Source organism: Mobula hypostoma, chromosome 2, assembly GCF_963921235.1.
Source record: "Mobula hypostoma chromosome 2, sMobHyp1.1, whole genome shotgun sequence".
Classification (NCBI taxonomy): Eukaryota; Metazoa; Chordata; class Chondrichthyes; order Myliobatiformes; family Myliobatidae; genus Mobula; species Mobula hypostoma.
In genome coordinates this window covers 121414149-121429710 of record NC_086098.1, presented here as the reverse complement: position 1 = coordinate 121429710, position 15562 = coordinate 121414149, and the positions used below count along the sequence as shown (strand labels likewise).

At 43.3% G+C, this 15562-nt stretch overlaps 1 protein-coding gene across 2 annotated transcripts in view; it reads right to left on the bottom strand.

The window, feature by feature from the left end:
• The window catches only part of mia3 (MIA SH3 domain ER export factor 3), a 137142-nt gene that overhangs the window by 101185 nt on the left and 20395 nt on the right, over positions 1-15562 (bottom strand). For both annotated transcript variants that reach the window (XM_063040561.1, XM_063040562.1), the window contains exons 3-4: positions 11598-11684; positions 7303-10186 (exon numbers count right to left, since the gene is read on the bottom strand). In XM_063040561.1, coding sequence (XP_062896631.1) covers positions 7303-10186; positions 11598-11684 — 2971 coding nt within the window. The remainder of the gene's footprint in view (positions 1-7302; positions 10187-11597; positions 11685-15562) is intronic.

Genomic DNA, 15562 nt, shown 5'->3' with positions numbered 1-15562 from the left:
TAGGGAAGCGCACGGCCACTGTACATAACACGGTGGGGGGAAGCGCACGGCCGCTGTACGTAACACAGTGTAGGGAAGCGCACGGCCGCTGTACGTAACACGGTGTAGGGAAATGTAGAATGAATAAAGCATAGACCATTTTCTCAACAGTGAGTGAATTCAGAAACCGAAAGTGGAAAGGGACTTGGAACTCCGAGAGCAGGATTCCCTGAAGATTTGCTTGCAGGTTGAGTCAATATTAAGGATGGCAAATGCAATGTTAGCATACATTTCAGGAGGGCTACAATATAAAACAAGGATATAAAGCAGAGGCTTATAAGACATCGGTCAGACCATATTTGGAGGACTGTGAGCAGTTTTGGGCTCCATATGTAAGAAAGGATTTGCTGGCATTGGAGAGAGGGTTAACTTACGAGGAGTGTTTGATGGCTCTAAGCCTGTACTCACTCAAGTTTAGAAAAATGGAGGAAGGGGGGTATTTGCATCATAACCTACCAAATATTGTAAGGCTTGAATATAGTGGATGTTGAGAATATATATCCAATAGGGGGAGAGCATAGGACAGAGGGCACGGCCTCAAAATACAAGCATATCCCTCTAGAACAGAGATGAGGATTAATTGCTTTAGCCAGAGAGTGGTTAATCTGTGGATTTCACTTCCACAGACAGTTATGAAGGCCAAATCACTGGGTCTATTTAAAGTGGAGGTTGGTAGGTTCTTCATCATTAAGGGCATCAAAGATTACAAGGAGACAGCAAGAAAATGGGAGTGAGACTAAAGATAAATCAGCTGCAATCAAATGGTAGAGCAGACTGCTCCTATGTTTTATGGTCTTATATCTTATGAACAGGAGAAATACACAAAATGCTGGAGGGCGCAAACACGAGGAAATCTGCAGATGCTGGAATTTCAAGCAACACACATAAAGTTGCTGGTGAACACAGCAGGCCAGGCAGCATCTTCAGGAAGAAGTACAGTCGACGTTTCGGGCCGAGACCCTTCGTCAGGACTAACTGAAAGAAGAGCTGGTAAGAGATTTGAAAGTGGAAGGGGGAGGGGGAGAGGGAGATCCAAAATGATAAAAGACTGGGGGGGGGGGGGGATGGAACCAAGAGCTGGACAGGTGATTGGCAAAAGGGATATGAGAGGACACATTCCTTTACACACATTCTTTCTCTCTCTCTCTCTCTCTCTCTCTTTTTCTCCCTCTGTCCCTCTCACTATATACCCCTTGCCCATCCTCTGGGCTTTTTTCCCCTCCTTCCCCTTTTCTTTCTCCCTAGGTCTCCTGTCCCATGATCCTCTCATATCCCTTTTGCCAATCACCTGTCCAGCTCTTGGCTCCATCCCTCCCCCTCCTGTCTTCTCCTATCATTTCGGATCTCCCCCTCCCTCTCCCCCTCTCAAATCTCTTACTAGCTCTTCTTTCAGTTAGTCCTGACGAAGGGTCTCGGCCTGAAACGTCGATTGTACCTCTTCCTAGCGATGCTGCCTGGCCTGCTGCGTTCACCAGCAACTTTTATAAATTCTGGAGGAACTCAGTGGGCCAGACAGTATCCAAGGACGGAAACAGACAGTCGACACTTTGGGTTGAGACCCTCCATCAGGACTGGAAAGAAAGAGGGGAGATAGTCAATACAAAAAGAGGATGGAGGAAAGTGCATTCGGCAAGGGCTGTGGACTGCAATCATCGTTGGCAGAAGCAGCACAAGGTTTCAAAAGAGCTCAGGGTCTTCTGGAACTTTTCAGTGGGCTACAAGCATAACGATCTCTCAGGCACACAGCAAAGGCCAATATAGAGAAGCGAGCTGTAAGCAAAGCAGCCATTCTTGGAGTGGCTATTGTGTGAGTGGGCAGTGTTAAGAGTGGCCACCTTTGGCTCAACAGGCTTGGTGTGAACAGGCAGAGCCTATGAGAAAGTTTCTACCGTTTTTTCACCTCTCGTCTATTAGTATATAGCTAGGGCATGGAGAATGGATCCAGGGTCAGTGGTATGTTGTTTGTGTCAGCAGGCAGGTACCCGAGTGACAGTCGGGAAAGGGAATAGCCAGCCAGTGCAGAGTATCCCTGTGGCCATTCCCCTCAATAATAAATACACTGCTTTGCGAACTGTTGTGGGTGTGGGGCTTACTAGTGGGACACAGCAACGACTGGGTCTCTGGCACTGAGTCTGGTTCCGTGGCTCAGAAGGAAGTGGGGAGAAAAGGCATACAGTAGTGACAGAAGATTCCAGAGTTAGAGGAGCAGACAGGAGATTCTGCTGTGGACCTGGAAGAGACATGTGACTAGTATGTTGCCTCCCAGGTCCAAGGTCAGGGATATCTCAGATTCTAAAGGGAAAGGTGAGCAGCTGTAAGTTATGGTATATATTCGTACCAATGACATAGGTATGAAAAGGGAGGAGGTCCTGAAGAGAGACTTTAGGGAGCAAGGTAGAAAGCTGAAAAACAGGACCTCCAGGATAGTAATCTCTGGATTACTGTCTGTACCACATGCCAGTGAGGGTAAAAATACGATAATGGGGAAGATGAATGGCTGAGGAATTGGTGCAGGGGGCAGGGTTTCAGATTTCTGGATCATTGGGATCTCTTCTGGGGAAGGTATGACGTGCACATAAAGGATGGGTTACACCTGAACCTAAGGGGGACCAATATCCTTGCGGGCAGGTTTGCTAGAGCTGTTGGGAAGGGTTAAAGTTAATTTGACAGGGATGGGAACCAGAGTGATAGGGCTGAGGATGAGGCAACTGGTATGCAATTAGCTGTAGTGTGTAGTGAGACCGTGAGGTGGAACAGGCAGATACAGCAAAATTGCAGTCAGTTGGATGAGTTGAAGGATAACAAAGGGGCAAAATTGAAAAGGGTGATGAATACAGAAATGAAGGTGTTATATTTGAATGCATGCAGTATACAGAATAAGATGATTTGCAGTGCAGTAACGGTTTGATAGGTATGAAGTTATGGGCATCACTGAGTCGTGGCTGAAATAATATCATAATTGGGAGCTTAACATCCAAGGATACACTTTGTATTGAAAGGACAGGCAGGTTGGCAGAGAGGGTGGGTGGTTCAGTTGACAAAAAATTAAATCAAATCCTTTAAAAAAAAGGAAGATGTAGAATCCTTGTGGGTAAAGTTAAGAAACCGCAAAGGTAAAAACACCCTAATGGGAGTTATATACCAGCCTCCGAACAATAGCCAGAATGTGGGATACAAATTACTACTGGAGATAGAAAAGGCATGTAAAAAGGGCAATGTTATGATTTCAATATGCAGGTACATTGAGGAAATCTGGATCCCAAGAGGGAGAATTTGCAGATAGCCTACAAGATGCCTTTAAGGAGCAGCTTGTGGTTGAGCCTACTAAGGAAAAGGCAATTCAGGATTGGGTGTTGTGTAATGAAGCGGGTTTGATAATCGAGCTTAAGGTAAGAAACCCTTAGGAAGCAGTATTCATAATATGATAGAATTCACCCTGCAGTCTCAGAGGGAGAAGCTGAAGTCAGATGTATCAACATTACAGTGGATTAAAGGGAATTACAGAGGCATGAAAGTTGATTGGAAGAGGTTACTAGCAAGGATGACTTCAGAACAGCAACGACTGGAGTTCCTGGGAGCAATTCAGAAGGCTCAGGATAGATACAGCCCAAAGATGAAGGAGACCCATTAATGAGCTTGTGGCTTATAAAGAGGCCAATTTTATTTTAAACACTTCCATTCACCCTGGGTTTTAATCTGCTTCTGCAGACCAACTACCTTGGATGAGAATATGAGACCTGCAGTACAGCAGCATAGTCCAATAGCTGGTGTCCCACAGCTCCAGTGACCCGGGTTCAAGCCTGTCCTTGTGCAAAGGCAGCGTGCCTTCTCTCAGTAACCAAGTGAGATTCTCCCCTGGGCACTCCGGTTTCCTCCCACATCCCAAAGAAAGGTGTGCTGATAGGTTAATTGGCCATTATAAATTGCCCTAGTGTGTGAATCTGGGGCAAGTTAATGGGAACATGCGAGGAACAAAATGGGATTAGTTTAAGTGGCTACTTGATGGTCAGTATGGATTCATTGAGCCAAAGGACCCGTATCTGTACTGCATGGCTCTACAACATCTCCCACAATACTTTCTATCACTGAAAGACCCGGATGTAGAGTGGATGTTTTCAATAGCAGGAGAGTCATGATCCGAGGGTACAGCCTCGGAATAAGGGGACAGCCCATTAGAACTGAGATGAGGAAGAGTTTTTGTTCCGCCAGAGGGTGGTGAGTCTGTGGAATTCATTGCTACAGAGGGCTGTGGAGGTCAAGTCATTGCATGTATTCAAGACAGAGATTGATAGGTTCTTGATTGGTAAGGGAGTTAGAGTTACAGGAAGGAGGTATGAGAAAGAGACTGAAAAAATATCAGCTATGATGAAATGATGAAGTGGACTCAATAATGGTCTAATTCTACTCTTACATGTTACGGTCTTTAACCTTCTCCCTATGACTAAATGGCCTGACATTTCCTGCTTTCCCTTTCTCCATTTGAGTTAAAATGACTATAGATTTCTTCAGGCACCTGTCTACCACACACATTTGTTGGAAGTGCAGTATGAAATTGTTTATAAAATTTATGAATGGAATGGGGACGCAATCAGCCTTTGGTAATACATGATAAAACGTTGTGGCCTGGCACTGCTCACATCCATTCCTTCTGTTTGACAAAATGCCCTTCAGTTCACTGCAGCCTTTGTGCTACACAAGAGCATCAGTGCTCATGTGTTCGATCAGGACTTCAACCCATAATCTCTGACTCGGAGGCCAGAACAAAACCCACTGAACAGAAGTTCTCACTTGAACAGGTGGACTGTTTTTTGGTTCTAATTGTAAAAATTGTATATAAATTGTTTTTGTGAATGTTGTGTATCTGATGCTATATATATAGTTAGAAGAAAAAGTTCATGAATAATTTGCAATTACCTGGTTTTCTGCCATTAATTACTCATAAAATATGGTCTGATCTTCATCAAAGTCCCAATAATAGACAAACACAATCTCAATCTGCCTGAACTAATAACACACAAACAATTATACTTCTTCTCATCACTACCAAATACACCATTTAAACAATCACAGTCTAGGTTCAAAAAAGTATGTGAACCTCTGGGGCAAAAACTATTTGGAATCACATGTTCCAATCAACAAGATGAGATTGGAGGTGTGGGTTGTAGAGGTGCCCTGCCCTATTAAAAAAAGTCACATGAAGTTAGGTTACTGACAGAGCCTGCTCTTCTCAAGAAAGATCGGTTTATGTGAAACATGCCTCAATCAAAACAACTTTCTGATGACCTTAGAAGAAGCACAACATGCAATGCTGAAGGAGGTGAAAAAGAACCAAGGTAACAGCAAAAGACCTGCAGAAATCTCTAGAACTTGCTATGGTCTCTGTTCATGTGTCGTCTGTAAGAAAACCCCTGAACAAAAATTGTGTTCCTGGAAGGATACCACGGAGGAAAGCACAATCTCCAAAAAAATCATTGCTGCACGTTTCACATTTGCAAAAGACCACTTGAATGTTCCACTATGCATCTGAGATAAGGTTCTGCGGACAGATGAGACAAAAATTGAACTTTTGGCAGAAATGCACACTGCTATGTTTGGAGGGAAAAGGGCACTGCACACCAACACCAAAACCTCATCCCAACTGTGAAGCATGGTGGAAGGAGCATCATGGTTTGGGGCTGCTTTGCTGCCTTTGGGCCTGGATCACGTGGGGTGGAGCTAGGGAGACAATGGCGTCTAACGGCAACTCCTTTGCTTGCATCTTTGAAAACAGCTCTATTTCTATCTTTAATATTTCTATCTTTTCCCTTTCAGGATTCTTTTGAAGACCCTGACCTGGAGTTACAAGCTGACTTCGGTCCTTTGTGGGAATGGGACCCGCTCTCACGACTGGTTGCTATTTGGTATACCAAGGACGCGGCCTAGAAGATTAGTTCACCTTCGGAGTTTCAGGATTGTGTGGTTCTGCAGGCGGGCAGACTCGAGGTCAGTGCCTCTGCAGGAAATCGGTGTGTCATGAGAGATAGACCTCTGCCTGTGTGCCCAGAGACCTCAGTTCTTTGGGCAACAGTTCACAGAAAGCGACGCAACACACTTTTAACATCATAAATCAGCAAAGTTGTTTTGTCTCCCCTCTTGCTGTGAAATGGAGACATCTCTTTTTCTCTTATTAGGGAGAGAGAGCACCTGTGGTATGTCGAACTACCAGGTGAACGAGTAGTCTTTGGGGTACTGCAAGTCTGTGCCTTTATTGATGCTTTGTTGCACACTTTAGTGCTCAGTGGGGGGGGGGGGGTGCCGATTTTTTTTGCTGGTGGGGGAGGGGGGATCATTGCTTTGCTGCTGCTTACTCATGAGACAGGGGAGCTGTGGGGGAGGCTTTGGGTTTCTAACTTTTAACTGTCATTCATTCTTTGGGCACTCCTCTGTTTTCATGAATGGTTGCAAAGAAAAAGAATTTCAGGATGTATATTGTATACATTTCTCTGACATTAAATGTACCTTTGAACCCTTTGACAGCTCGTAATCATTGAGCAAACAATGAATTCAAAATTGTGTCAAGACATATTTCAGGTCAATGTCAAGACAGCAGTCCGTCATCTGAAGTTTAATAGAAGTTGGATGATACAACCAGACAATGACCCGAAACACAAGAGCAAATCAACAACAGAATATTTTGAAAAGAAGAAAATTCATGTTTTGGGATGGCCAAGTCAGAGTCCAGACCATAACTCAAATGAAATGCTATGGCATAACTTGAAGAGGGCTGTTCATGCAAGGCATCCCAGCAATATTGATGAACTGAAACAGTTTTGTATAGAGGAATGGTCTAAAATTCCTCCTTGCCATTGTGCAAATCTGTTCAGCAGCCACAGGAAACATTTGAAGGGATATTGCTGCTAAATGAGGTTCTACCAGTTATTAAATGTAAGGGTTCACATACTTTTTCCAGCCTGGAGTGTGAATGATTAAGCAATGAAAAGTACAATTGTTTGTGTGTTATTAGTTTAGGCAGACTGTGTTTGTGTATTATTGTGATTTAGATGAAGATTAGACCATATTTTATGAGTAACTAATGCAGAAAACTAGGTAACTGCAAAGGGTTCACAAACTTTTTCTTGCAACTATGTGTGTAAATTATTTATACATTTGTATACATATACACATACACACACATATATATACACATATACACACATATAAATACATACACATATTCACACACGCACGCTTATCTTCTACAATCAAATTAATATTCAACTCTACCATGGAGGAAACGATTCCTTTCCTTCGACAACTCATCTCCAGAGGCGAGAGCAACACTGTCCTTGATAGCTGAGTATTTTATTCTTAATTGAAACATAAGCTCCTGAAGGTCATTCAAAATTACAGTCTCTTCATCACTGTCCAGAGGGTTTTCATCTATCTTTTGTTGATTCATTTCAGCTCTTTTGTCCAACATATTCTCCACCATGTCGAGGATCCTTGACTCTGATTCCTCAAGTATGTTGTCAAGAATGGTCTCAGTATCTTCCTCATTCGCTTCAGATAACTTGCTGAGATTTAGCTCCTTGTCCAAATCATAAAGCACAGCTTCAACCTCCAAAACTTGTCGAGGACTTAGATACTTTTGCACAAGCTGAAAGCTCTTTTCATTCAAGGAGCCTTTCAAAATTGTAAGCTTTTCCACAGCCTCCTGGTACTTGAGATCTGCATACTCTTCGTTTGCATCTTCTGACCCAATATAATTGCTTGGTTGTATGGAATCTTCAGTCTTCTTCTCTTTCACTTTAAATGTGTTTGAGGAATTTTCAATCCTGGAATAAGTCCCAGGCCACCTGCCCTCGCTCTTTGCACTCTCTTCAATATGAAGATTCTTATCAATCTCACCATTTTCTTTATGCAAAGTTCCTGAAAGATTCTTCAGGTCCTGAGTCTGGTCTACCTGCTCTTCACGCTCATCTACAGACCTTAGAGAGGATTGTTCTGATTTCTTCTCATTTTCAATCCAATTTGCTTGTCCTTGAATGTTCTGAGCATGCTCCTTTCTTACTTCATGGTCTTTCTCTACATCTTCCTTTGCAGCATCTTCTCCTCCAGTTTGCAGATCTACTGGCTCCACAGTATTCCCTTCCTCTGTAGCATTCATATCATTAACACCTAACCCATGTCCAAGAGCTATGTTGGCATCTCGTTCTTTTGCCATTCTGGCATCTGCAGCATTTTCATCCTCTAACAACTCTCCTGGCTGATCTTCATCAGGCAATTCATCTAAAACTTCACTGTCTTCACTGTTTAGATCTCCTTGGCTATCATCTGAAATTCCAGTGTCAGGCAGTTCTGAATAACTATCTGAAGTTACATTTACATCTCTCTGGTCATTCTTTTGCATGTCATCTCCATTCTTCACTGTCTTGCGGTCTTCTGGGTCCATCATTTGATCTTCAGCTTGCACTGCATCTCGTGAAAGGGTGGTATTGGCATCTTTTGCAGGAAGCCCTTCACTTGTCACTACCTTTATTTGATCTTCTGATTTTAACCCTTCATTTACAGTATCTATCCCTTCAGGATACCCAGATGGTTTGTCCATTCCAGTTTCTAGTTCTGACTGGATAAACTTTGGGAGTTCTTGATTCATCTCAGTTGCCAATTCAACTTCAGTGTCAACTTGCGGTTCAATTTCGAGACTAATTTCATCTGTTTCTGGGACAGTCACAGATTCATCATCCACAGCATCCTGTGACTGCAATTTGCCCTCTTTGTGTTGCCCTGAACTTTGACTATCTACTGTAGACACAACATGTTGCTGCTGCTTGGTTCCCTCATCTTCCATAACCAACATTTCAACATTGGTTTCAGTTTCCAGGCTCGTGTCAAGGGCCCGAACTGTGGCTTCAGGATCTTCTGTCTCCTTTACAGCAACATCAGTTTCAGCTGTTTTAGCAACTGAAGGTCGAAGCTTATTGCCAGCATCTTCTGACATACTCAACAAATAGATCCTATTTTCTTCTACTGGATTTTCACTATTTCCCACACTTGGATCATTCAGCAAGTCTTCAGAATCAGAACCATCTGGGTCTGTAACCTTGGATGTTATCTCATCTCCAGTTACAACTGCAGAAAAGGTCTCTCCAAGAGTTGTCCATAGCCCTCCACTTTTTCTGTCTTCTGCAGTTAGTGTTTCCCCACTTTCGGTAGTTTTCTCAGTTACTTTATCTAACGGTTGTCCCTTTTCTGGACTAATAGAAGCTGCCACAGTATCTACAGCTTGAGTTGTAGTTTTAGTGCCAGCTTCACTAGATTTTAAATCTTCCCCAACTTCCTTATCTTGTTGAGGAAGTGAATTCCCATCTGAGCTGGAAAGTAGGGTTATGTTTACAGGAGGCTCAGCCAAGTGATCTTTGTCCAATTCTACATCCGACTCTGCCTTTTCATCCAACATAGTGTCTTTACTGGCCACTTCATGATCTACCACAATCGCATCTCTTGTTGACCCAGATCCAGTTTCTAATACCGAAGAGCCCTCAAGTTCTACAAGTTCTTTCTGTCCACCTTCTGATTCAAGTTCTGCTACAGACAGCAGTTCCTCAACATCCAGGGAAACTCGAGTGTCCCTGCCATCCTGACTTAGCCCTTCACTCCCTGCATCTTTTGGAGAAGTGGTTTCTGGCTCCTGAGAACTGGATTCCAAGTATGTGCTCACTTCAACGTGGCTACTACCATCCCCTTCCACTGAATGGTCTTCCAAAGAGGAAGTATCATCACCCACAACAGCAGGTTTTTCTTCAGGAACTTCATCTTCAACATGAAGAGTTCTCTCATCACTTAATGAACTGTCTGCAGTTTCAGCTCCTCTCCCTTCAGTCTGTGTTAGGGAGTCCCCACCTTCCTGCTCTGCAGACTGAACAGCTTCTTTACTTGCTTTATCGCCCACAGACTTAATTCCAGGCGCTTTTGATGTCTTCCTAGACTCATCATCTGGAATCTGTTGGCCCGTATCATCCTTCCTCCTCTCCCTCGGACTTGCATCCCTTTCTTCAACGTGCTCCTTACTCTCAGCCTCACTGGAGCCTGCAATTCTGACAAGCTTGTCAATATCCACCTCATCAAATTCTTCTGGGCCTTCGTCAAAACACACGAAGTCTGTGTCCTGCAAATTTGCAAGAGGTAAAGATTAAAGTCAAGCCATTAGCCTTTCAAATCTGACACTCTGCCTTCACCCTGTGAACACCCTGTAGAATACCAGCACAGGTCCCACCACTACAAATCCCTGAAATGACCACTACCCCACTTCAGTAACCCCAAACACCTGCCTGCAGACTCCCCAGCAAGTGGCAACTTTACCCACACCTGGGGGGGTGTCTACAAATACTGGCATAGCCTCCAACCCAGGGATCTCTCTACGAACACCACCTCATCAACCCACATAATGCAGAATATCTTTGCAAATACAAGGAGCTGCCTCCAACCAAGGGCCCCCCAGAAATATCAGTAAACTCATTCCTTGCAAATGCCACTCTTTGCAGGAGGTCCTGCTCGGATGAGAAAGGTGGAGGGTCTGGGTGTTTCAATGTTGTCCGAGGGAATGTGAAGCTGAGGGAAGAGTGGAGGAGGCAGCTCAACTGTCGGTAAACAAACAGGACGAAGGATGGAATGGAGAAGAACTGGTGCTGTTTTGCCCTAAATTGGACAAGGCTGACTGGGGAAAAGGCACCATTACCCTCCTCAGGTTCAGCACCCTGAGGGGGAATCTTTCCCAAAAAAAAATGCCTTTTGTCCCACCCCCCCATGCAAGGCTACCAATATATCACTTTGAATCGGTTAAAGTGAAGTGGCATTGTAATTTGCCAATTTGTAATCCATTAAAGGGGAGAATTTTTCAATATGCCATTAGAAAGTTAAAGGGAGAGAGGGTTCTAGTCATTTAAATGATTGATGAGAAATGTGGGCTGGATGAAAAAAATTATTAGCCATGTTTAAAACAAGCATTATAGACTCAGGTCAAGGCCCTGGCCACTGAAAACTGAGAGTCGGAGGTGAAATTTCTTTAACTGGAGGTGGATAAATCTTTGAAATTCTCTGTGCCATGGGGCTGTGTAGACTCAGTCCTGAGTTCATTCACAACAAAGTTCAATGAACTTCTGGATATTGTAGAATCAAGGGATATAGGTGCAGGAAAAGGACACAGGTAGATCAGTCGTTGTTGAACAGTGAACATGCTCAGGGGGCCGAATGGCCTGATTCTATATCTCCTATTTCCCCTTTCTCCACCAGACACCACTCTGCCTACCACCGTTCCATACTAACTCATAAAATTCACACAGGCAGTAAAGTAAAGGAACATCTATATCAGTGTGTAATCTACATTGTAAACTGCAACAAAAATAATGAAAACCAATTTAATAATACAGAAAAGATGAGTAATTACCTAAGGGAAGCTGCCCTGGCATCTCGCAGGACTTTGTTTATGCTTCAGACAGGGTTAGACAGCATCCTTAAGTAGAGTCTGTTCTTTGACACTGTCACATATGCATGCACTTAGACAAAAAACCCACACTCACCTCAGCTGGCAACTCCACCTCAGTAGCCGAGTACACTAGATTTACTTCAATCAAGTTGCTGGGAAAATATCCAAACTGACTCCCCACCTGTGACAGAAAGATTTCATATCAAGGAAGTTAACATAGTTCTGACTGATCAGGAAAACAGCCAGTGTGAAACTTTGACATCATTTATAATATTAAAGTTGATTTACATATTCCATTTTACAGAACATAATCTGCACCATCACAGTTACAAAAACAAAACTCAGATTTTTTTTTTTTGCTTCCGATAGGTTCCGCGTGGGATAGAGCAATCTCCAGTCCTCCTCTACACAAGTTATGTAGCTGTCCCGCTTGCATGTGAGGGAGGTGAGAATGGCATTACAGAGTGGCTTCGACCCCTGGCTCCCTTGCAAAGGTCCTAGAACATTTACAGGCATTTCTCAATAGGCCCTCTTGACCTTGGAGTGAAGCCAGTGCCAGGACTAGTCCATGGCTTGGTATCCCACTGAAGTCAGCACGTTGATGGTGGATCATGAACTGTTTCTGTCTCTCCCTGTCCTCAGCTTTGGTTATAGTTCTGTAATAACTTGAAGCCTGGACTACTGATCTGTAGAGCTGTGTTCAAAATCCACCCCACAGCTGAGGAATTTATGTTAACATAATTGAACAAATCTGTAATGTTGACCTCAGTTACCACCACCATAAAGCAGCAAAAACCCTTTTAGTACACTAGTTTATTATTGTCACATATCAACATACTGTGAAAAACTTGTTTTGCATACCACCCATACAGATCAATAGGTGCACCAAGGTAGTACAAGGTGAAACGTTATCCATGTGCATGGTACTGCACAAAGTGCAGTGCAGGTATTTCCAGGGTGCAAGGTCACAACGGGGTAGCTTGTGAGGTCAAGAATCCATTTTATTGTACTAGGGAAACATTCAATAGTCTTACAACAGCGGCTCAGAAAATCTCCTTGAGCCTGGTAGGTTGTGCTTTCAGGCTTTCATCTTCTGCCTGATGGGAGGAGGAAACAGAGAGAACGTACAGGGTGTGTGGAATCTTTGATTATGGTAGCCACTTTACTGACACAGCAAGAAGTGTAGACAGTCTAAAGAGGGGAAATTGTGATGTGTTCAGCTGTGTCCACAACTATGCAATTTCTTGCTGTCTTGTACAAAGCAATTGTCATACCAAACCATGATGCATCTGGATGGGATACTTTTCACAATGCATTGATGAAAATTAGTAAGGGTCAAAGGGGACATCCCAAATTTCTTTAGCCACCTGAGGAAGCAGAGGTGCTGATGAGCTTTCTTGACCATGGCATCAACACGATTAGACCAGGACAAGATTTTGATGACACTCATTCCTAACAACTTGAAACTCTCAATCCTCTCAATCTCAGCACTTCTGATGTTGATAGGGGCATATGCATTGTCCCCTTTTCTGAGGTCCATTTGTTTTTCTGACATTCAGGGAGAAGTTGTTGACGTGACAGCATATTCACCATAGCTCTCTATCTCATTCCTGCACTTTGACTCGTTATTTGAGATAATAACTTTGGCAAGTTATTTTGATAATAACATTATTATTTAAATGGTTAAAGACTGCAGCATGCTGTTGTGTAGAGGGACTTGGGAGTGCTTGTGCATGAATCGCAAAAAGTTGGCTTGCAGGTACAACAGGTTATTAAGAAGGCAAACGGAATATTGGCCTTCATTGCTAGAGGGATTGAATTCAAGAGCAAGGAGGTCATGCTGCAACTATACAGGATACTGGTGAGGCTGCACCTGGAGTACCGTGTGCAGTTCTGGTCTCCATACTTGAGGAAGGATATACTGGCTTTGGAGGCAGTGCAGAGGAGGTTCACCAGGTTGATTCCAGGGATGAAGGGGTTAACCCATGAGGAGCAATTGAGTCGCCTGGAACTATACTCTCTGGAGTTCAGAAGAATGAGGGGGGATCTTATAGAAACATACAAAATTTTGAAAGGGATAGACAAGATAGAAGTAGGAAAGTTGTTTCCATTGGTAGGTGAGACCAGAACTAGGGGACATTGCCTCAAGATTCAGGGAAGGCAGAGGTGACATAGGGCTGGAAGTTGTTGAATCATTGTGGGTAGAGCTAACAAACTGCAAGGGTAAAAAGACCCTGATGGGAGTTAGATACAGACCCCCCCCAGACAGAAGTAAGGATATGGGATATGGGATATGGTCTACAAATTACAACGGGAGATTAAAAATACATGCCAAAATGGCAATGTTACAACAGTCATGGGGGACTTCAATATGCAGGTAGATCGGAAAACTCAGATTAGTGCTGGTTACAGGAGGGGACATTTCTAGAGTGCCTATGAGATGGCTTTTTAGAGCAGCTCATGATTGAGCCCACAGGGGGACTGGGGATTATGCAATGAACCAAAATTGGTTAGAGACCTTAAGATAAAAGAATCCTTACGGATAAGTGATCTTAATATGATCGAATTTATGCTGAAGTTTCAGAAGAGACGCTTAAGTCAGTTGTATCAGTATTACACTGGAGTAAAAGAATCACCGGAGAGGAGTTGTCCAAAACTGATTAAAAAAGAACACTGGCAAGGATGATGGCAGAGCTGCAATGGCTGGAATTTCTGGAAGCAATTCGGAAGGCACAGGATGTATACAACCCAAAGAGGCATAAGTATTCTAAAGCAAATATGACACAACAGAGGCTAACAAGAGAAGTCCAAGCCAACATAAAAGCCAAAGAGAGGGCATATAATAGAGCAAATATTAGTGGGAAGTTAAAAGGGTTGGGAAGCTTCTAAAAACCAACCGAAGGCTACTAAAAATAGTCATTAAGTCATGGAATACAAAAGTAAGCTAGCCAATAATATTAAAGAGGATATCAAAAGTTTCATCAAATACATAAGGTGTAGAAGACAGGTGAAAGTGGATATCCGACCACTGGAAAACAATGCTGGAGAGGAAGTAATGGGGAACAACAAAATGGTGGATGAACTGAGTAAGTATTTTGCTTTAGTCTTCACTGTGGAAGACACTAGCAATATGGTGGAAGTTCCCAGTGTCAGGGGGCATGATGTGTGTGAAGTTACCACTACTAGAGAAAAGGTTCTTGGGAAACTGAAAGGTCTGAAGGTAGATAAGTCACCTGGACCAGATGGAGTACACCCCAGAGTTCTGAAAGAGGTGGCTGAAGAGATTGTGGAGGCATTAGTAATGATCTTTTAAGAATCACTAGATTCTGGAATAGTTCTGGAGGACTGGAAACTTGCAAATGTCACTCCACTCTTCAAGAAGGGAGAGAGGCAGAAGTAAAGAAACTATAGACCAGTTAGTCTGACCTCAGTGGTTGGGAAGATGTTGAAGTCAATGATTAAGGATGAAATCTCAGGCAACTTGTAAGCAAAATGATAAAATAGGCCATAGTCAGCATGGCTTCCTTAAGGGAAAATCTTGTCTGACAGATCTGTTGAAATTCTTTGAAAAAATAACAAGCAGGATAGACAAAGGATAATCAGTTGATGTTATGTATTTTGATTTTCAGAAAGCCTTTAACAAGGTGCCACATGAGGCTGCTAACAAGCTACAGGAAAGATTCTAGCATGGATAAAGCAGGGGCTGATTGGCAGGAGGAAAAGAGTGGGAATAAAGGGAGCCTTTTCTGGTCGGTTGCCAGTGACCGGTGGTGTTCCACAGGGGTCTGTGTTGGGACCAATTCTTTTTATGTTTTATGTTGATGATTTGGATGATGGAATTAACGGCTTTGTTGCAAAGTTTGCAAACGATATTAAGATAGGTGGAGGGGCAGTTAGTTTTGAGGAAGTAGAGAGGCTACAGATAGACAGATTAGGAGAATGGGCAAAGAAATGGCATATGGAATACAGTGTTGGGAAGTATACGGTCATGTTTTTTTTGGCGTGCGTCTGCGTGGGTGCGAGTCTGTGTGTGTGCGTGTGTCCGTGATGATGTCTTTT